We start from the raw sequence: 23,142 nt of genomic DNA on the forward strand, positions 1-23,142 counted from the left end.
GGCGCTGGGGGTGGGAAAAGCTGAGAAAGTCCAGGAGGAAACTATGGCGAAATAAAAACCTCTTTCTCCTCTCTCCCCTCTATTCTACCACTTCCTCCCCAGCCTGAAGTTTCTCTTCCTCACCCAGCTAACACACAGGCTGAAGGTGAGTGACAGTGTTAGGGGGCCTTTTGGAGGTCTGACTAGAACCTGAAGACCCATTGGCTCCCAGGGGTCAGAGACTTCATGACCAGGCCTGCCTGGAATCGGGGAGTTCCATATCAACAGGAGGGGAAGAGGAGAAAAGAGATGGAGATTCACTTCCAGGAATGGAGGTGCAGGGGGTGTCTATGGCAAAGGTGGGAGAGAGTAAAGCCTGGGGAGGGGAAGATGGGGAAGGGAGGAGGAGGGGAAAGGGTATCTCAGTCCCCAGATCATCTCCTTCCCCATCTCTGAGCTGCCATAATCACTCCAGAGCCTTTGATGAAAGATGACACTAATCAAACACATTTAAAAAAATAATTGTCCTTAGATGAACTACAGATAATCAATTGTCACAGGCGATTGACAGTTAATAAACAACAAAGAAAAGAAAAACTATAAACCGTGGTGCTGCAGGTTGGGTTCCTGGGCACAGAGTCAGCTGCAGATTAGCACTGGAGGTTTAAAGCGCTCTGGGACCAACATCTGAGGAAGAGAAGAGCAGGAAGCAGGATGGGGCATGTGAATCCAAAATATCAGAGAGAGGCCTCAATCAATTCAGAAAGTCTACTTTGCCAAGGTTAAGGACATGCCTATAATAGTCTCAGGAGCCCTGAAGACATGTGCCCAAGGTGGTGGGGGCACAGCTTGTTTTTATACATGTTAGGGAGACATGAGGCATCAATAAATATATGTAAGAGGTACACTGACTCGGTCTGGACCAATGTGCATTTGGTGCAGGGTTTGCGTGGACGGGGCAGTGGGAAAGGCGGCTTCCAAGTCGTAGATAGATAAGAGACAAAATGTTGCATTCTTTTAAGTCCTCTATCAGTCTTTCACTGAACACACAATTTAGTCTGGCTCAGTGAATCTGCATTTTTACATAAACAACAGGGCAGAGAAGCAATCAGATACTCATTTGTCCCAGGCAAGCAGAGGGATAACTTTCTTTCCTGCACCTGTGAAGACCAGCTAGCAGTTTACATTGCCAGGGTGAAAATCAACAGAACTGTTTTAGGGTAAAGATCTCGAGGCCCACAAAGAATTGTCTTGTGGGCAAATTGTGAGGGAGGTACATAGTTTTTTAATCTTTGTAGCTATCTTATTTAGGAATAAAATGGGAGGCCAGTTTGCCTGCTGTAGTTCCCAGCTTGATTTTTTCCCCTGGCTTAGTGATTTTGGGGTTCTGAGATTTATTTTCCTTTCACAGGCAGAAGGAGAAGTCAGGCTGCAATAGAGGCCATAAGGAGACTCAGGCTATCCTGGGAGGAGTTCCTAAGACAGGATGGCCCTTCAGGACTTGTCAGTCAGGGGAGGTGGGGTGTCCTGGGAGGGGAGTCTGGCCTTGGCAAGGCGGCTCTCTGCAGCTGAGGAAGACCCCAAAGAAGCTGGCAGAGGAGACCTGCCCTCACCACTCCTAATATCCATCAGTCCCACATGAGGAGCTGGCAGCACGGCATCCACTCTCTCAATGTGATCCAGAGTGAAAGCATGTTGCAGCCATCGAAGAGAACTGTAAACCTAATGCCTGCTTGCTGGGCTCCATGCAGGCGTGTGTATATCCAGGAGGTGCTGGATTTACTTTATTTGTTCTTCCATTGGCCATGATGGCCAGCCCTTCCCAGGTGTGTGTTCTATGTCCACAGCCTGTTGCTCAGGAAGCTTTATTGTCTCACCTGCTAAAGTGAGCAGCCTGTCCGATGCCCCACCTGCCCTGCACCTTCCTGCCGTGGATCTGCTGTGGATCTGGGTCCCCGGAGCTTCGAGAAGAAGGTTGAGAGAGGAGGGAGGAAGTGAAAGGCTGGTGTGTTTAGGAAAGTGTCCAGTTGGGGCTGGGGATATGGGGCTTGGTCTATAGCTCCTCAGCCCCCGTGTCCTTACCATGGGAGTTCATATCGGTGCAGGCTCCTAGGGTGAGCAAATTGTGCTGGTTCACTTGGTTCCAGGAACCCCTCAGGGGCATACAGGGACAGTTGGTCACCCTCACAGCTACCGTGCTCTACTTCAGGACACAGCTAAAGGACTCTGCTTGGGTTCAGCAACCACCTGGTGAGTGGCCATGTCCCCTTCCACCCTCCACAGCCCTTCTCGTCAAGCCTCCCCATGGCTCCCAGCTGCCATGGCCTGTGCAGTCTCTGCACCTAGATCTCACCTCCTGACTCCACCCTGTGGTTTGGGCCTCAGATAGAGCCCCACCTCCTCCCTGAAGCCTGCCCGGCTAGCCAGAGCCTGCAGGATTCCCAGTTCCCCATCTTGGAAGGACTTGAGGACCTCCTATCTCTTGCACTGTGGTGTCTGACCCTGTGCTAAGGTCTGGGGTGTACCCAGCAGTGCCATGTCTCCCTTCCCTCAGAGGCTGTGAGCAGATTGAGGCCAGGGCTGGTTCTTGTTCTTTTCCGGTGTGCCCCGCCTCATTAATGCTGAGCTGTGTCCATGCAACTGTTCTGCACATGTTACTGGAAAGGGATCCCGATCCAGACCCCAAGAGAGGGTTCTTGGATCTCATGCAAGAAAGAATTCAGGGTAAATGCATATGGTAAAATGAAAGCAAGTTTATTTAAAAAGTAAAGGAATAAAGAATGGCTACTCTATAGGCAGAGCAGCAACATGGGCTGCTTAGCTGCTTATATTTATTGTTACTTCTTGATTATATGCTAAACAAGGGGTGGATTATTCATGAGTTTTCCAGGAAAGGGGTGGGCAATTCCTGGAGCTGAGGGTTCCTCCTCTTTTCAGACCATATAAGGTAACTTCCTGATGTTGCCATGGCATTTGTAAGTTGACATGGCGCTGGTGGGAGTGTCTCTTAGCATGCTAATGCATTATAATTTGCATATAATGTGCAGTGAGGACAACCAGAGGTCACTCTCATTGCCTTCTTGGTTTTGGTGGGTTTTAGCTGATTTCTTTACTGCAAACCTGTTTTATCAGCAAGGTCTTTATGACCTGTGTCTTGTGTCAACCTATCTCACCCTGTGACTTAGAATGCCTAACATCTGCGAAGGCAACCCAGTAGGTCTCAGCCTTATTTTACTCAGCCTCTATACAAGATGGAGTCCCTCTGGTGTAAACACCTCTGACACACATACCCAAGGAAGTGAGAAGAGGCTTCAGAGCTCCTCTCCACCCTCCTGTTACAGTCTCACCAATGCACCACAATGTAGCAGTCTCTCGTTGTTTGAGGTATCACTGGAGTTCTTTGTCTCACAACAATGAAAATTAAGGAGCATGGACACCAAGGATGAGGTTGGAGTGAAAGTTTAATGAGTGAGAGAAGAAAGCTCTCTGCTGTGGAGAGGAGGCCTGAAAGAGGGTTGCCATTTTTACAGTTGAATGTAAAGGCTTTTATAAGAAACCTATGAGGACGGGGCAACTCATCTGCATAAGGCATGAATTTCTGGTAGCTCCCTGCTGTCCTTCTAATGTGCATGTGGGCCCTTGGCTTGAGTTACTTACTCCATATTGCTTTGTTCCCCTTACTGCACATGTCAGGGGATGAAATTTTCCATTGCAGGCATGTTTGGGCAAGTCACCTGTGTAGTCTGTCTTATCTATGAGGCTGTGGGCATGTCTTAGGCAAGACCCCTGTGCAAGTTCCCATATCTGTGCCTGCAGCTTGATTTTTCAGGCTGTTCTTTTGTTTAAAAGAATTCTACCGAGAACCCACCCTAACTGCCTGCCTGACTGGTTTCTTCCTTTCTCCTCTCTCACTCCTTTTCCAGATGAGGAAACAAGATCAGAGAGGGACAGTGACTTGCCAAGTTCACACTGAGATGAGTACACCCTGTACCCTCCCCTCCTCAAAAGAGGACCTTACCAAAGGGACTGTCATCTGGGGCCCTCAACATCCATATAGTGATGACACTTGGGAAGAGATATGACAAAACCAAGAAACAGAATCCTAAGGTCTTAAATGTAATGTTGGAAACAACATTAGAGCTGGAAAACAACTTAAGGAACAATGGTAATGAGGCATTTGCATCATTGTACAATGCTAATGTTATTTTATCTTGAAAACAATCTTGAGAAGTAGGAATTATTGTCCTCTTTCACAAGACAGGGAAAATGAGGCCAAAGGTTAGTGACTTGCTGAGGGTCACACAGTGACAGAGTGGTATCCTGGTCCCTGTCCCTGACTTCTTCCCTAGGGCTCCTCCTCCTGGGCATCTCACTCTCAGAGGAAGCAGGGCCATCAGTGGTACTGGTGCCAGCTCTTAGGGAGCTATTTTCCCCCAGCTGGGTTAAGTTCTCTCCTAGTATACAACAGGATGTTGGCTACACCATCATGATAGGGAGAACAGCTATCTTAGGAGGCTGCTTGCTAGACAGAGATGGGTGTGTGTGCGTGTGTCTGTCTGTCTGTCTGTCTGTCTGTCTGTCTGTCTGTCTGTCTGTCCTGGGACCAGAGCTGTCGATTCTTCAGCCTCAGTCTTCCCTCTATTGCCCTCTCCTGGACATAGGGAAGAAGTGCCTCCTCCTTGCTGTCCCCCAGGATTACTCCCTGCCTCTTCCACTCTCCCCACAACCATCCTGAAGTGGCCCCTCTGGCTGTCCACCAGGGTCCTGGCTGTGTCACTCTCCTGGCCATTGGAACATCCCTGACCCAGGGTTCAATGCACAGTTGTCACATTTATCCCCAGGTGCTATTCCAGTCACTCCAGGTCAGTAGACACGTGTGTGTGTGTGTGTGTGTGTGTGTGTGTGTGTGTGTGTGTGTGTGTGTAGGGGAATCCAGGCTGCATTCTCCAGCCTTCATTGCTGGACGCCAAGCCAGTGCTCTGGACAATAGAGGCTGAGTCTGAGCCCTGAGTCAGTGGGTGGGAGGCAGATTCCTCGGGCCATTGGGTCCCTGGCCAGAGGCTACTTGGGCTCCATTTTCCCTGTCCCCCTGCCTGGGCCAGTCCTCCAGGCCGTGGTCAGTTCCAAGTTGCTGTCTTCACTGTGTCCCAAGTGTGTCTTCTCTCTCTATCCTGAGGGGTAGGAGTAGGGTTGCTCCACCCTTCCTCTGAGCCATGGTCTCCCCACCAGTGTCTGTGGGGTGAGCAGCCTCCATACAGAGCCAAGGTCTCAGCCACCCCAGGGTATGGACTTGCTGGAGACCGCTGGGTCCCCTGTGGGAACTCAGACTTGGAGCCCAGGTGTAGAAGCTGAGGGAGAGAGCCCCAAGTCCAGCCTCTGCATTTCAGTCTTGGGAGAGGCTGACCCTGCAGCCCGGAGGCTCTTAGCTGCCTGGTCACAGCTTTCTAAGGAGGCAGCGGCCAGCAGAAGGCAGCAGTGAGAGCGTGGGCTCCGCAGGGTCCCAGGACAGGAGGGAGGAGCAGCCGCAGTCAGGGCAGGGCCATCCAGAGGCCCAGCAAAGGACACCTGGCCCGACAAGGGAAGCTGCCAACCCCTCTGTGGGTCCCCAGCTTTTAGTCACTGTTTCCTCTCCTCCAGGATGGGACATCACTGCCTCTGGCATTCATGAGCCCGACTCTTTTCTTCCCTAACCTTAGGGGAAGCTGAAGCAGAACGGAGGGAAGCAGAGGACACAGTGGCCCTGGTGGGGAGGGCAGCTCAGCCCAACAGGGTTTCTGAGGCAGACGGGAGCTGAGGTTCTCTGTAAACAGCACTCTCAGGGTTCCCCTGCCTCCACCAAGAGCCCTGGGGTCTGCAGCTCCGAGCAGAAACCACTGGTCACATTTCCTCGGGACTTTCTCCCTGATGCCCTTTGCTCTGGGCCCCTCCCCAGGTTCCTGCCCCCCAGGAGAACACTGGGCTGTGGGGCTGCTCAGGATGGCAGCCTCTGGGTTTGGGAAGTCCTGGGTGAGTCCAGCACTGCACAAGTCCTCCAGCTTCATAAGATCGATACTGGCCCCAATCTTCACCCCTCCTCTAACCCCCTGGGGCCACTCTGGGAGAAGCTCCCCACCCCATGCTTAAGTGGCCTCAGATCAAGTAGACTTCCACATAGGGCTCTGGTCTTCCAGGTGGGTCACGTCTAGAAGGATTGCTGCACATGCTGTAGCCTGCAAGAAACAGGGAGAGCTGAGGAAGTGTCCTGCCCTGCCCACGGTGCCCCAGTGCTCCTCCACCAGCCCCAGCCCCTTTCTGGCTCTGCCTCTGGTTCCTTCCAGGTCATCCCCTTAGGGTTGTGCTGGGTGGTCTCCGCCTGGCCGCCCTCCTCCCCAGGTGGAAGCCTCACAGTCCTTTTGACTGGACACAGGCCAAGGGCCATACCACGTGGGGACTCGAGGTCATAACCCTTAGTGCAGTTACCCAGAGCTCTGCCCTCAGGAGGCTGGGAGGTGGGCTCTACTCACTTGCCATGTGTCTCTTCTTCCAAAACCCATAGACCACGATCGGCATCAGCACCAGGAGGGTCAGCACCACCCCAAGCACAGTGGAGTAAACATCCTGGTGCCTGAGAAGAAGGGACAGGGTGGAAGCGGGTGAGCACCAAGGTCCCCCATCCTAACCCACGTTGGGATCGGACCAGCAGCAGAAACCCTGAGAGCGTGCCCTTCCTGGGGTAGACGGCCACCCTCTTCCTTACAGACCCGGCCACAGAAGCAAGTGTGACATCCGGAGTTAAGAGGAGGATGTCCCCAGGTAGAGGGGAACATCTCTCTACTTTGGTACCTCTCCTCCATTATGCCCCCAAATCTGTTCATCAGTGACGATGAGGATTCTAGGAGACTCCCATTTGTGGCTAAAGAGATCAAGATGCTTGCTCTCCTCAAGGGGTCTGAGGATGCCTGTTCCCCCACTCTATCCTCTGTAGCAGATGCTGTCGGGCCCCTGCCTGTGTCCTCTTGCCTGTGTCATTTCCACCTGCACACATCATCAGCACCTCCTTTTCTGTGGGTGGGAGGCTGAGGCCTTTCTCTTGTCGCTAGAGCCCTCTATGCCACACACAGCAGGCAGCCCTCTACTGATAACCAATTGGAGTTGGTGTGTAACTATGCGGGCTCCTTTGCCCTTCAGATGCGTGTTTGACGCTAGATCTGACTCTCCCCGTTGGGATTAGGCTCTTGTTGTGCACAGCAGCTGCTTGGTTAAGTTCTCTTTATTAGAGGCCTTCCCTGCCCTGTCCCACTCCCCCACTTTTTTTCCAGTGTTCCATATAAGACACAAATCCCTGACTCAGAGTCAGTTTCTCTAGAGGAACCCAAATTAAAGCATCCCCCATTTTCCACTTCCTACTCCATGAGGCGCATCCTTGCCCTATCCTCACCCTCTCCTCTCCATCCACAGACCCTTCAGGCCACCCATCCCCTGACATGCTCATCTCTGACTCTCATCCCCCCTGGCCCTAATTCTACCAACTCTCATCGCCCCCTACCCTCATCTCTGCAGCCCCCCTCTCCCCTGATACTCCTCCCACTGACCTTCTCTGACTCTCCTCCCCCACAACCTTCATTTACCCCCATCCTCATCCCCCTGACCCTAATGCCCCTGAATCTCATAGTCCCCTGCCCTCATCCCTGCAACCCTCATCTCCCCCCACCTTTATCCCGACCCTCCTCTCTGCTGACACTTCCCCCACCTTCCTTCCACCAACTCTGCTCCCCACTGACCCTCATCCTTCCTGATCCTCCTTTCCCCTGACCTTCCTCCTCCCTGATCCTCCTCCCCCCACCCTCCTTTCCCCTGTCCCTCCTGTCCCCACCCTTCTTTCCCCTGCCCCTCCTCTCCACTGACCCTCCTTTCCCCAGCCTCTCCTCTCTCCTGCCCCTCCTCTCCATTGCCATCCTTTATGTCACTTCCAGTCCCCCACCTCCCATTCAGAAGCAGGCCACGTTGGGTTCCTGGGGAGCAAAAGAGGAAGGTCAGATATAAGACTTGCACCTCCAGGTCTGTTTGGGCACTAAGTGCTGGTGCCACTCAACCCCAGGCCCCACAGGTACCTGATGGAGGGCATGGAGGGTAGTCTGTTGAGGAGAGATCTGCTGGTGAGGCAGAGCCCTGTGGTGGGCGATCTGGTGCTGAGGTCCCCAGACTTAGTGGAGATGGATTCTGGGCCAGCAGAGGAGTCCCTGGCATTGCTGGGAGACGCGGTCACTGTCTGGGACCCCGTGGTCCTCCTGGGTCCCTGGCTGGTGGTGCTGGTAGCAGTGAAGCTGTAGCCTGTCTTGGAGGCAGGTCTGGTGGAGGCTAAGAGCCTAGGCAAGGTGATGAGTCCTGGGGTGAACACCATCACACCAGTGGTAAAAGGGGCATCAGGGCCTGAGGTAGGGGCTTGGCCAGTTGTGACAGTTCCACTCTTGAGGATGTTGGCCAGATGTGTGAAAGGAATGTTCCTCTCAGTTTGGGGAGCTGAAAGACAGAAAGGGAGGAACGTTAGATTGACTTGGGTGCCTCAGTGCTGGGAGCAGATCCTGGCAACCCACACAGTTGCCTGGAAGCCTGGATGGGGGCCTATCCTCTTCTCTTCTCCTTGACCTTGGGCCTAGGATTTTGGCTGCTGAGTGATCAGATGTGTATTTGTTCAGAAAGTGATATCAGGAGGAAGGAAGTAGGCATACTGAAGAAGGGAGAGACTACCACAATTTCTTTTTCCCTCCCATGTCAGGCCACCTGTTCCCTCTCCATCCCCATCTCTCTTTTCACTTTCCAGGCCCTCTTCGTTCCTACGGGCCAAAAAGACTTCCATAAAATAATGTCAAACAAGAACTTTTCCAGCTATTCCATAATTGACAAGTAGGGTCCAGAGATGAGGACAAGGAGGCATCAAGGTCCTCAAATTCCAAAGAAAGCTGCAGTCAGTTGGGGTCAGACACTTTCCTTGGGGGCTCACTAAGAGATATCAAACTGGTCCTGCTACACTCACCCATCAACCCAGCCCTTTTCCATCCCATTTTCTAGAAGAAGCCTGGGTTTTGGACAGTGGATGAGGAGGGAGGTGGAGGAGCTGTGAGGCATCAACCTAGCAGTGAGTGATGGTTTTATCTCAGCATGGAATGTGAAAATTGGAGACAGAGGCTGCTACATCCCACTACTGTGCATGGAAAGGGCAATTTCCTAACGGCCAAATTGTCATCATGGAAGGTGGCTGAGCTTGAGCCATTTTTCTGGAGAAGGGGACCCAGAACAAGCAACATTGGTGAGGATGGGGATAGAGCAAGACGCTCACCTGGAGTCAGAGCTCCCACAACATCATACTCAGCAGTGGGGACACCCCCAAAGAACTCTTCAGAGAACTCACACATTAGTGCCTTGGGAGAGTATGTGGACACTCAGAGAGGATCTCAAAGGGCTGGCAGACAAGCAATGACATCCAACAGGGAAAGCATTCCTACAACACTCAGTTAAGCCACATAACCATCTCCCCCTCCCTCATTCCTGCATCAACACACTAAGAGGGCCAAGAAGAGGTAACCAAGAGGAACCCCGCCTTCTTCACAGCCCAAGATGCAGGATGGGGAGCTGGGCAGCCAGCAACCTTCCTTCTCCACTTTAGATGACTTGGACCATACAACCTGGTCTTCAGGGGGCAGTGGAATATCCTATACTGCTGGATGACCAGAGTTTGTAGTTGGAATAAGGATTTTTTTTATTTCCTAATAACAGAAAAGGTCTGCAAAGTTGAAATCTTCACAAATTGTCCTTAAGAGGTGGAAAGTGAGATGTGACATAACATGAATAGAGGAAATGATGAGAAAAAATAAAAGCATATAATGTTTAATGTTTCTATCCCTACATATTAAGACTTCAATGAACCAGTTTCAACTTCCCTGGGTCTCACTCGGAACTTGAGAGGGAAGGAATGAGATTTGGCTCCACATTTTAGCGACAGCATTTTCCCTAGTTCAGACCCCGTGGAAGATGGAGATGCAATTGGGTTAGGTGAACGGGGAAGGATGGATAGTAAATTGCATAATAACTGGCTGCCTTTTTCGGGCTCTTTAGCTGAGTCCTTTCCCTTTTCTATCTAATAAATGTGGAAGGACCCCACGGCTTGGTGCTCCACTCTTTTTTGCCTACACTCAAGGGAGAGCTTTTAGATCTTGATATTTTTAAGAACTTTATTGAGATATAACTCACATCCCATTTATAGTATAAAGCTCAGTGGTTCTTTATTATGCTTACAAAGTTAGGCAACTATCATCACAGTGAGTTTCAGAACATCTTCATCATCTCCAAAAGAAACCCCTTACTGTTTATCTATGATTCTGTATCCCCTTTTCCTTCCCCCAGCCCTAAGCAACCACTAATCTACTTTCTGTGTCTGTAGATTTCTCTAATTCCCTGGACTTTAAACCCTATCTTTATAGAGATACTTTCAAATACGTACCCCAGCTCTGACCTCTCACCCTAGCTCCAGGCAGGTATATCACTGCTGGCTGCATTTCCCCACTTGGGGTTCTAGGAGGTATCTTAAACTTAACATGACAAAAGAGAGCTCTTGATTTTTCTCCTCCAAATCAGCTCCTCTTTCAGATTTACCCTACGCTATCAATGGTACCATCATCCACCTGCTGATCAAATAGAAAACCTTGGATCATCCAGATTCCTCCTTTTGGCTCACCTCTCAACTGAGCAAATCCTGTCCTACCTTCAAAACATACGAGCTGAACAGAAAGTCTGAAAAACATAGATTTGAGCCCATTCATGTCTCTCTGCCACTAGTGCCTACATTGTACTCCAGGCCACTGTTGTTTCCAGCCAGATGCCCACAATGGCCTCTCTACCCATGTTCATAACATTCACAATCCATCCTCAACAAGTGGCCACTACATTCTTAAAAACAAGTCATGACAGCTCTCTGAGCTCTCTAGTAGCTTCCTCTTATACCCAAATTCCATCTTATGGTCTTCAGGGCTGCTTGACTCTCCAACCTCCTCGTTCATTGCCTCACACTCCATATAGAGTGACTAAATAAGCCTTATACAAGCCAAGCTCCTTCTGACCTCAGGACCTTTGCATATTCAGCTCTTGCGACAAAGTGCCCTTCAAAGCACCCAGATTTCAACAGGGCTGGAGAATGCTCACCATTCAGGGCTCTGCTTGGTGTTGTCTGCTAAGGGAGGTGTTCTCTGACCCCCAGCACTTCAGTAGCTCCCCCACCACCGAGTCGCTTACTAGTTCATGAACACCTCTAGTTATCTGCAATTATTTGAAACAGTTCCTAGTTTCTTATGAACACCTCTTGTTTTCTGCAATTATTTGTCTGGATAATAAGTGTGCCTGTCATCTCCCATAGTGCAGGATTGTGAGTGTTTTTGCTCACTACTGTCTCCTTAGAGCCTAGAATAGTGCCTGCCAAATAATAGGGGCTCAATGAGTTATGTTGAAGCAATGAGTGAATAAAACACAGCACAGAAAGTGCCAAGTTTGAACCTTATCTCAGCCACCTGCTAGCTCTGGGACCCCGGACAAGCTCAAAGTCACACTGGGTTTTCAGGTCTCATTATCTTCATCTGTAAAATGGTGACAATAGTGCCATGAATAGTGCCAAAAAGGCACTTTGAAAACACTACAGTGCAACATGACCATTGATGGATTATTATCCTTATTATCTCTGATGTTAGTGGAGTGTGGGGCAGGAGGGACTCCTTCCACCCGTCCCAGAGCCCCTGCAGCCCGCTCACCTGGAGACACATCCAGCTGGAAGCCCATCAAGGGGTACAGGATCCCAGAGGTGTTGCGCATGCACCAGTATCGGCCCGAGTCCTGGAGCTTGAGGGCCACCATGGTGATGTTGACCACCTTGGCCTGGGCATCGTCCTGCAGCAAGTAGCGGGGCCCTTTCACCCAGACTCGGGCAAAGCCAGGCTCACACTTCTTCTTCCTGATTTTGCACCAAACCTTGCCCTCCATGCGGTTTTTGTAGCCCTTATAGGAGCACTGCACAGACAGAGTCCCCCCTTCAAGGAGCCTCACTTTTGTGTATACACTGTCAGCAGAGGGGCCTGTGGAGACAAGACTTATTGAATAAGGTCTGGAAAGAGGAGAGGAAGAAGACATCATGAAAGTTGAAGATCATGGTGAAGGGTAGGGTGGATATTGTCCTGCTGTCACAGAACCCACAGATTGAGGGGGAAATACAGCCCTGCCTTCAGGGAGCTTGCCCCAATCTGAAGGGAGGTAAATGGGCCCTGAAAACAGCTAGCTTCCAGTATTACAGGGGAGGCACAACCCCCGCTCTCAGGGAGCTTTCAGTCTGATGGAGGAGGCAGGTATATCCCTCAGTGAGCCCCCAGTCTAATGGAGGAAACGCAGCATTTACACTTGGAGCTCCATCAGACACAGCCCCTTTCCTCATGGTATTTTCTAGTCTGATGGGAAAGTGACAAGCTCTGTCTTCAGGGATTCCCAGGGAATTCATTTTTGTTTTGTTTTGTTTTGTTTTGTTTTTGAGACGGAGTCTCGCTCTGTTGCCCAGGCTGGAGTGCAGTGGCACGATCTCAGCTCACTGTAACCTCCGCCTCCTGGGTTCAAACGATTCTCCTGCCTCAGCCTCCTGAGTAGCTGGGACTACAGGTGCCTGCCACCACGTCCGGCTAATTTTTTGTATTTTTAGTAGAGACGGGATTTCACCATGTTAGCCAGGATGGTCTCAATCTCTTGACTTCGTGATCCACCTGCCTCGGCCTCCCAAAGTTCTGGGATTGCAGGCGTGAGCCACTGTGCCCGGCATCCCAGGGAATTCTTGTGCGAAAAACCCAGGTCATGCCCTCAGTGAGACACATGCAGAGACACAAACACAGGTCATTAAGTTGTGAAATTTCAGTGCCCAACTAATTAGGTAGATAAGAAAATCTAGTATTTGAAAAAATGATTAATAGTTATTTATTTCACAAATAGGTTCACTGTAGTCCTCTTTAAATAATAAGTCTCCTTAGTTCATTCCAGCTGGTGTTTAGTTTTAAAATATTCTAGTTACATAAAACCCATAGATCAAGCCTGTCTAAATATACATGTAAACAAACTCCCAGTGGAGTGTGAACCACAGGATTCTACAATTATTCACTTTCCACCTGCAATGTCTTTCTCTCTATGCTGAGGAGTAAGATGTGGTCCAAGCCTTCATAATCCACAGTCTGGTAGAGAGAGAGCAGAACTGGGGTGTGCAGGGTGACTCAGGGGACAGAGAGAGGGAGAAAGCTGCCGTGGGCTCCCTCCACCCCTCTGCCTGCCCTAAGCTCAGCTGACTCTTCTGATAATTTCACCCCAGAGTCTTCCAAAAAAACCACATATAAAAAGACTCTCCCCCATAGTAGAGAACAGAGAGCATACATTTTGGAGTCAAAATAAACAAGGGTTGAAACCCTGTTTCTACCACTTAGTGGTGTGATCAGGTCACCTGTTTGATACAGAAATATCAAAACAGACACTTGACTGATACAGAAATATCTCTGTTTCTTTATCAGTCAAGTGAGAATAGCACCACACCCCTCACAGGTTGCTGTGAGAATTCTGCCCCAGGTCAGTGCTTTGCACACAGTGCATGCTCAACTCATGCTTCCTTTTCCCACATGCTGGGGCCTCCCAGTTCCCCCAATGGAACCCAGAGCTGTGACAGTCAAGGGCCCAGAATCCAGGACATCTGTCCCACCAGAACCCAGGATATCCGTCCCAAGTCCCAGCCAGCAGCCACTAGAGCTGAGGCTCTGTGTGAAGCAGCACCCTCTCTAAGCATCCCTCTGTCCCTTGCAAACTAAACAGAATGATCCAACTTCATTATTTGGTGGATGAGCCCAGGATTTCTTAGCACAAGAGAGACCCCTTTCTGCCCTGGCAGTGGGAAGCTGTTTCTCTACCCTCTGGGAGGTGCAGAGTTGGGTGACCTTGGGATGGGTCTCCAGGGCACTGTCTTCATGTGTGCCTACACCTCCCACCGCTGTCACAGGCAGTGGTGAGTTTTGCCAACCCCCACCATGCCCAGAACTGAACGGGAAGTGGTAACTTGGTTGCCATGACAGCGAGAGGGGCAGGAATGGGTGAGGTCCCTCAAGGAGCATTGGTATCTGTGAGGTGGGAAAGGCATTCACACACTGGTCCCTTCAGGACAGAGGCAGGGACAGGATGTGGCATCAGCATTTCAAGAAAAATGTTCAAATTCAGTTCAAAACACACATGATGCAATGATTGCTGTCATAACTAAACAGGGCTTCCTGACAGAGGCCAAGCAGAGAAAGCTATTTGTGTGAGGAAATTGAGGGCTCTGCTTTAAAGCCTGAGGAAGCCTAGCAGATAAAGGAGCCAATGCAGAGAGGGTCTAGAGCTTTATCTTGGCTTGGGAGGCCTGGGTTAGCTTCGCCTGGGGCCTGATATTAGGGTAAAGAGCTAAGTCAGCCCTAATCTCCTCCTTCCCCAACCCACAAAACACTAAACAAGAAAACTACTGGTAAGGAGGGTAAGAAAAAGGCCCTGAGCTCCTGCCTCTGTACCCACTCCCTCCTCCACAAGTCAGCCCCTTCTCCCCTCACCTGAGACGCAACCCTGTGGCCACAGCAGCAGCAGCAGCAGGAAGGCTGGGGCCATGGTTCCATCCAGCTGGGCAGTGTCAGGCCTGGAGATCCAAGGTGAGGGCCCACCTGACACAGGATGTGCCACCTGGGCCTGCCAGGGAAGGACCTGGGGTTCTAAAAGTGAAGCTGCCCATTTAGGGAAGTGAGGCAGTGTGGGACCCACTGCCCCCAGCCAACCGCAGGGATTCATTGAGCCTATTATGAGGGCGGTGCTGGCAGCTGTTTCCGCCCTTTTCCTCGGAACTTCAGGCAGGTGTGGCTGCTCCACCCAGTCTGGGGCCCCAAGCCAGGGAGGACTCACAGTCAGAGGGCTCCCCGCCCTCCCCAACCTCCCCCAGAAACTGGACCCTAGGATCCAGCAAGGGGGCTGGGGTGAGGCTTCTGGAACGTCAGGTATAGACCTTCCTGGAATCTTCTGGGCTCAGAGACCCAGGGGTGCAGGCTCTTAGGCTGAGATGGAGCATCTCAGACCCTAGTTTCTTACATATATACATTCACAGGGAAGTTCTTATAAACTCTCATTCATTCATTCATTGCAGATTCTTTCTGTTCCTTCCTCTCTCTCTCTCTCTCCCAGGCTCCTGGCTGCTCAGAACAGTCACTTGTGTTCACTGTTGCAAATAACCTCTTACAGGCTCACTTGAAATCTTACTTTTGTCAAGCGGGAAAAATGCAAATTGTTAAGACTCAGGGCATAAAGTTTGGGTTGAGGGAGGGGTTCCTGTACTCTCACACACAGGTGTGCGTGCACATGCACTCACGCTCACAGTCTTACTTTGTCTTTTATTCACTTTCACACACACACACGCACATGCACACAGTCTCACACACACCCCAGCAGCCCCTCCTTTTCCCTATCCATACGTCTCCTCTCTCTATCCCTCTCTCTGCCTCTCCTCCTGTCGACTCTACTCACCATCAGCTCCCTCTAGACTCCTAGTCCCTCGTGCAGGCTTCCTATAGCCACCGCAGTACTTCCCCTCACCCACCTCATCTCAAGACCCCCTTCCTCCCCTGCCTCCAGCCTCCGTCAGCACACAGGCAAGTGCCCTCCACTTCCTCCTGCTCAATGCTATCTCGCCTGTACAGCCACCAGCTCCAGTGGAAATGACCCAGCACTAGGCCCAAGACAACACCCTTCACTTACCCCAAGGCCTAGAATCAGAAGCATCAATTTTTGATGTCCGGTACCTGTGTCATCTGCTCCTTCAGTGTGTGGGGACCCAGCTGGACTCCCGTGATTATGTATGCTCCCCCTACTCACTAGTGCCATGTTTCTACTCCTTAGATGGGACTGTCAAAAGGTAAACTGAGGCACAATAAAATTTTAAACAGATTATTTGAGCAAACAACAATTCATGAATCAGGCAGCTCCAAACAGAAGAGTTTGAGGAGCTCCACTGGGGGAATGCAAGGGGAAGACTCCTACAGGACAAGTAAACTGAAGAAAATATTTAGTTATAGTTATATAGTTCCCTTATTTGGCCTATCCTGTTGGAAAGACCCTAGTTATTTATATAAGTTTCTTCTGATTGGTTGAGCTTAAGTTCTATTTTTCCTTAATATACACATTTACAAGAAATAGCTCGTGTTAAGTTTCACTGATATTTGCAAATCAAGCAAAGTTGAGGTCACTTATGAGGCCTAACTGTTTTTTTATTTTTTGCTCAGGGACTCTTCAGGCCTGGTCTCCATTTTCATTAATTTTAACAGGACTCAAAGCAAAAAGTCCTCAAGCTTGCATGGCCACAATCTTAAATTGACCTTGAAGCCCCAAGCTCCAAGCAAAGAAGTCTATCTCGGCTGACCCTAAGCTTTTATAGTCTCTCAACTCATTCACTCACTCATTCATTCATTCATTTGTTCATTCCCACAACCTCATTGCTATGCATGGGGCTAGGTAGGCACTGGGGGCATAGGAATGAGACACAGTTGTCACTTGAGACCTCTCAGCTCACAGACGTGTTTTGTTTTCCTTATTCACCCTTCCTTTTTCAATGTTTCTCACCCAGTCCTCAGAACTTCCTGAGCTCCCTGAGTTCAGGGGCCATCTCCCCTCCCCAGCACACACAGTATGTTCCTCCATCCCTTCCCCCATCAGAACAGTAAGTTGCTTCAGGAGTGGGGGATTTATCTCTTGTGGGGACTTTATGCGCTTGGAATCCATGATTCTATGAAACTGATACAGTGTGCCCAGCACTGAGCCAATCATCGTCTAAAGTGTGACCCTTGGGATCACTGTGCTGATGAGGGTAGAAAGAATCAAACATTCATTCACTGATCGAGGAAGTATGCACTGGATTCAATCTTTCTTAAGAGAAATTTGGAAGCATTGGTCAAAATCATTAAAAATATGTATACATTAGACTTTTACATCCATCATTTGATTTAATACAGCAGCGTATTTTGTCTCTATATTTATTTTTCCCATTTAAAAATTAAGGCCTAATTTACATACAGTACTATTCACCCTTTTCAGTGAAGAGTTCTGGGAGTTCTAGAGACTTGTATCCAATGCCGTAATGGAGACAGAGAAGAGTGCCATCATCCCCAAAAGCTTTCCTCTGCTCCTTGTTAGTCATCCCTTCAGTCCCAGACAAACACTGATCTGGTGGGGTTTTTTCCTGTCATTTGTCTCTTTCCAGAATGGAAATAGTACAGTATGAAGCACTTTATGTTGATTTATTTTGGTGAAGTCCAATATATAATTTTTATGAATCAATTTTTATGTCATATCTAATAAATCTTTGCCTAACCCAAGGTCACAATGACTTTTTTCAACAATTCTGTGAGCTATAATTCACATAATATAAAATTGACCCATCTAAAGCATACAATTCAGTGGTTTTCAATATATTCACTGAGTTGTACAACTAACACCAATTTTACAGCATTTCCCCACCCAAAGAAACCCCATGCCCGTTAGCAGGCACTCCCTGGATCCGTTTACTGCAGACTTGGTGGCTTAAAACAGTATTAAGTTATTGTCTCGCCACTCTGAAGGCAGAAGTCTGAAGTCAGTTCACACTGTATTGAGATGAAGATGTCGACAGGGCTGCAGTCTCTCCAGAGACACTAGGGAAAATTTGTTCCTTGCCTTTCCAGCTTCAGGTAGCTGCCAGCATTCTTTGGTTTGGGGCTGTTTTACTCCAATCTTCAAGGCCAGCATCTTCAGTCTCCCTCTGCTCCATCTTCCCATCACTTTCTCCTCTTTGTGTTCAAATCCCACTCTGACTCTCTTACATAAGGATACATGTGATTGCATTTAGTTCCCATCTACGTAATCCAGGATAATCTCACCATCTCAAGATGTTTAACTCACTCATATCAGCAAAGATCTTTTTTTTTTTATTTTTTGCCATATAAGGGTAACAATCACAGGTTCCAGGGATTAGGACACAGATATCTTTTAACAGGCCATTTATCAGCTTACCACAGTCCCCATTCCTACAGTCCCAGGCAACCACTAATATTTTTGTCTTTCTAGACAAAAATATCTTCAATCAAAAATGTCTTTATCAATTCTGGATATGTCCTAAAAACATAATTGAACAATATGTGTTCCTTGTGACTGGATTCTTTCATTTAGCATGTTTTCCAGGTTTGTCCATGTTGTAGCTGTACTTGTGCTATATGTTGTATTAATACATCATTCCTTTTAAAGGCTGAATAATATTCCACTGAATGGATATATATGTTTACCATTTATCAGTTGACAAATATTTTATTTGTTTCCACTGTTCAACTATTATAAGCAGTGTTACTATGACTATTCATGTACAAGTTTTTGTGTGGACATACGTTTTCATTTCTCTTGAGTACATAACCAATAGTAGAACTACTGGGTCATATGGCAACTCTATGTTTAACATTTTCAGGAACTACCAATAGTTTTCCAAAGTGGCTGCAAATTTTATACCCTCTCCAGCAATGTATGAGTTCTCATTTCTCTACAATCTCTCCAATACTTGTATTGGCTTTCTGTTTATAGCCATCCAGTGAATGTACTTAAGTTTTGAATTGTAGTTACCTAATGACTAATGATATTGAGCATCTTCATCCTGAGCATGCACAATTTGCTCATTTGTATACCCTTGGAAAAATATTTATTCAATTGTGTTGTTTGTCTTTTATAGCATTTGAACAATGTTGTGCCACATTTTTCTGGCTTCAATTGTTTCAGATAAGAAATTCACTACAATTAGAATTGGTATTCCTTTATAGATAATTATTTCTCTCTGGCCATTTTTACGATATTTTCTTTGTCTTTACTTCTCAGAAGGCTATCTATGCTGTGTCTTGGTGTGTATTTCTTTGGGCTTATTATATTTGGGATAAAATCAGATTCTTGTATTTGTAACTTTAGGTCTTTGGGCAGATTTGATTACTTTAGACGTTTCTTTGAATACATTTTCAGTCTCACATTTTTTCTCCTTTCCTTCTGGGACTCTGATGATGCAAAGGTTAGCTCTTATGTTAATGTCCCGCAGATAGCTGACGTTCTGGTCATTTATTTTCAGTCTGTTTTCTCTCTGATCAGACTGAGTAAATTTTCTCAGTCTGCCTTCCAGTTAACTAATTACATCCTCTGTCATCTCCACTCTCCTATGGAGTCCACATAGTCAGCTTTTAATTTTGGTTATTGTCATTTTTAGTTCCCACATATTCTATCGTCATTCTGTTCCCAGAAGAAGAAAAAAGAGTAAATGGAGCAGAAGAACTATTAATACTTGAAAAAATGGTACCGAGGATTTTTCAGAAATAGACAAATATCTAAAACATCAAATTGAATGTATTCAGAGACTTCCAAATAGAATGGATACTTAAATAGCCCATATTAAACATATTATAATAAAAATTCAAAGAGAAAGTTATAAAAATGTTCCAGAGATAAAATAGGTCAGTAAAGATGAATAACCATCAGACTGTTATCAGACATTTCCATAGCAACACTGGGAAGGTAAGAAAACAATGAAATATGTTCAAAAGTTTGAAGAAGTATATGTCTTTTACATGTTAACTTATGACATAAAATTTGCCACCCACTTGAAAATTGTGGTTAAGGGAATTACGACAATTTTGAGGCCAAGGATGTTAAGATAAAATATTTAAAAGTTATAACTAAATGCTAGCTCTTAGCATCTGATTGAGGAAGACCTATTTTTGTTTAGTCCACTTGTATCCCACTACCCATGTTCTTTAAGTGAAGCTCAATATTTCCGTACTGTAAGTGAACATGTCCCAATCTGCTGCAGTTGCATAAGTTCAGTAAATCGAGAAAAGATTGGGTTCAGCCACACATGACTGAAAACCAAATAGCAGTGGCTTCGACACACAACTGTTTTTTTTTAGGTATCATTTTAATTATGAAAATTCCCAAGCACGCACAAAAGTATCTCACAAAAAAGAGATAATCGGCTGCGCATGGTGGCTCATGCCTGTAATCCCTGCACTTTGGGAGGCTGAGGCAGGTGGATCACCTGAGGTCAGGAGTTTGAGACCAGCCTGACCAAAATGATGAAACCCCATCTCTACTAAAAATACAAAAGGTTAGCCGGGCGTGGTGGTGGGCGCCTGTAATCCCAGGTACTCCAGAGGCTGAAGCAGGAGAATCACTGGAACCTGGGAGGCGGAGGTTGCAATGAGCCACGATCGCACCACTGCACTCCAGCCTGGGTAACAAGAGCAAAACTCAGACTCAAAAAAAATTTTTTTAAAAAGATAATCATACATCTAGCCACCATGTAGCATCACTCAGCTACATTTACTCTTGCCTTCCATTTTTTTTTATTGGCAATACTATTCCATAGGTTGTGCTGTGTACTTCACATAGACTCACAGAAAATAATCTCTAGTGTCTAGATTCGTGTTTCGGGCAACACAAGCTGACAGCATTACTTAGACATCTGAGATCGTAAAACTCAGCTGATGCCACCTGGGTATAAGTCCTAAAGGAAATCTCACCTGATTCTACCAGAGAACATGATGGACAATATTCCTCACAGCATTGTTTGCAATATGGAGAAGTGAAGGCAAAACAGCACATGCACCCTGGGTTCGGAATGATACACTGTGAGATATGTACACAATGGAATAAGCACTGAAAAGAAGTGGGCTCTGTATATGTACCCGGGAAGGAGCAAAACGAATATATGAAAAATGTCTATCACAATTTCTTATATGTAAGTTAAAATACAGTCACAGAAAAAAAAAGCTTCAGGCTTTACAAGAATATATTCAAATTTAAGGTTACATATCACATGCATTAGAGTGGTTGCCTTGGAGGGGAAGGCAAGTGGAAATAGGGAATGAGGATTAAAAAAATAAAGAAAGCAAAAGTTGTGCCTCTCACAGATAGGTGATGGTCATGTGGAAGGAGCTGAGATATACATGAAGAGACTTCTGTTCGATGCCTATATTAGTCCCTTTTCATACTGCTATGAAGAAATACCTGATGCTGGGTAATTTATAAAGAAAAAGAGGTTTGATGGACTCACAGTTCCACATAGCTAGGTAGGCCTCACAATCATGGCAGAAGGTGAAGAAGGAGCAAAGGCACATCTTACATGGTGGCAGAGAGCATGTGCAGGGGAACTGGCCTTTATAAAACCATCAGATCTTATGAGACTTAATCATTATCAGGAGAACAGGAAGGGAAAACTTGCCTCCATGATTCAATTACTTCCCACCAGGTCCCTCCCAACACATGGGGATTATGAGAGCTACAATTCAAGATGAGACTTGGGTGGGGACACAACCAAACCATATCAATGCCCCTCCCCAGAAAGAGCAAAAGAAAATGGTACTCTCTCTCTCTTTTTTTTTTTTTTTTTTGGAGACGGAGTTTTGCTCTTTTTGCCCATGCTGGAGTGCAATGGCGTGATCTCAGCTCACCACAACCTCTGCCTCCCAGGTTCAAGCGATTCTCCTGCCTCAGCCTCCCGAGTAGCTGGGATTACAGGCATGTGCCAGCACGCCCAGCTAATTTTGTATTTTTAGTAGAGACGGGGTTTCTCCATGTTGGTCAGGCTGGTCTCGAAATCCCGACCTCAGGTGATCCACCCACCGTGGCCTCCCAAAGTGCTGGGATTACAGGCATGAACCACTGCGGCCGGCAAGAAAATGGTACTCTCTTTATGGTGGCCTTTTTCAGGGCTGGCATTCAGCTGCTATGCAGTGGTACCCCAAATTGGTTGTTCATGGTGGACCCCCATTTTGAGTAGTCAATCCCAGTCTCGCTAGATGTTACCTGGTTGGAAAATGACTCTGCCTTTTCTTGCTTCACAGATGTGTGCTCCTCTTCTGTTCCCCAAAACATTTATCTTTCACCCACCATCAAATATTGTTAGTTCAACTTGATTTTCTCTTTTAGGCTATGAATCTCCTCACACGTTAAACAAACAGAATTTTGACCCCTGATGATGAGATTCCATTGAATGTTCTGGGTCCTGTTTTAGGCTGCTGAATCCACTGCTCTTGTCATTTTAAGGCATCTGATTTTTTCTTTTACTTCTAGGACTTCCTCAGTTTCCAGTCTGCTGATTACAGCCTTTCTTAGTTTCAATTTTATCATTTATTTTTAAGTCATTTCTTTCTCATTTAGGGTGGGAGGGGAGGAGGGTGAGGGGATACATCTGCTTTCTTGCTTAGTTGCCTCTGACACATCTCAGTTCAGAGGTTGAATTTAATTAAGCACAAGAGGAAATTGATAGGACTCTCGGGTAGACCACTAACAAACAGGGAAAATGTGAGGCATCCTGGAGACCTGCTGAGGTGGGGCTGAGAGAACCACAGAGTGCTGGAGAGGAGCCCGGGCACAGCTGAAGATGCTGAGCTGAGCGTTGACCCGGATGCAGAAACCCCCGCCCCAGGTCTTTCCAATGGCGAAAGTCAGGGCAGGGGAAGTAGATCTAAGAGGGGTCAGTGCAGGGGTGAGGGGTCACCACCAGGGAGATCAGGGGCTAAAAATTCTCTCCAATAGGCTTAGTGCTGGCCTTTCCTCACGGGCAAGTGGGGCGCAACGCTTAGGGCAGCTCCCAATAGCTGGGCAGGGGAAGAACTGGGATTCATCCTGGATCCATGCTGTGACTCATGCACCCAAGGGTTCTGGGGCAAGGCTGGGCTGATACAATCAGAAACCTCCATCACTGCTGTCCTGAAATGTGGCAAGAGAAGGAACGTCATGAATGGAAGTGATGCTTTCTCTGACCCTCTTTTCTGCCTCTTTGTCTCACCCTGTGCCTGTTACCTGTTCCTCCTCTTTCCCTCCCTTCTCCCTGTCACCTGCTTCCTTCCCTGCCCCTTCCTGTCTCCTAAATCTTCTACCCAGGCACTCTCAGCTTTGTCCTCCTGGCCTTGTTCCTCTCAGGACAAAGACAGAGGCAGAGTCCTGGAATGGGACTCCTAGAAAGCCTCTGTCTTTTTCTAAGGTTTGTGTCTGCAGGAAGGCAGAGATTGCAAGGAAACACGTTTAAATTGGACTCAGCTGTCATTTTTCCTGCCTCTG

The 23,142-nt window shown here is 47.7% G+C and overlaps 1 protein-coding gene across 1 annotated transcript; it reads right to left on the reverse strand.

The window, feature by feature from the left end:
* Positions 1 to 3,422: 3,422 nt before the first annotated feature.
* TREML2 (triggering receptor expressed on myeloid cells like 2) lies at positions 3,423 to 14,791 on the reverse strand. The gene is made up of 5 exons (XM_004043985.5): positions 14,595 to 14,791; positions 11,754 to 12,074; positions 8,070 to 8,478; positions 6,483 to 6,583; positions 3,423 to 6,188 (listed from the first exon to the last, which is right to left on the reverse strand). The coding sequence occupies exons 1-5, from the start codon at positions 14,647 to 14,649 to the stop codon at positions 6,109 to 6,111; spliced, it is 966 nt and encodes a 321-aa protein (XP_004044033.3). The 5' UTR covers positions 14,650 to 14,791; the 3' UTR covers positions 3,423 to 6,108.
* Between the last annotated feature and the right edge of the window lie 8,351 nt (positions 14,792 to 23,142).

This window comes from Gorilla gorilla, chromosome 5 (assembly GCF_029281585.2).
Source record: "Gorilla gorilla gorilla isolate KB3781 chromosome 5, NHGRI_mGorGor1-v2.1_pri, whole genome shotgun sequence".
NCBI classification, from domain to species: domain Eukaryota; kingdom Metazoa; phylum Chordata; class Mammalia; order Primates; family Hominidae; genus Gorilla; species Gorilla gorilla.

What these genes read in the sequence shown, in the direction of transcription:
- TREML2 (XM_004043985.5), bottom strand. Translation starts at nt 14,649, where the DNA reads ATGGCCCCAGCCTTCCTGCTGCTGCTGCTGCTGTGGCCACAGGGTTGC. An exon ending in GCCACAGGGTTGCGTCTCAG is followed by an intron (nt 12,075 to 14,594) that starts GTGAGGGGAGAA and finishes TTGTCTCCACAG; the next exon opens with GCCCCTCTGCTGACAGTGTA. An exon ending in CCAGCTGGATGTGTCTCCAG is followed by an intron (nt 8,479 to 11,753) that starts GTGAGCGGGCTG and finishes TCTGTCTTTCAG; the next exon opens with CTCCCCAAACTGAGAGGAAC.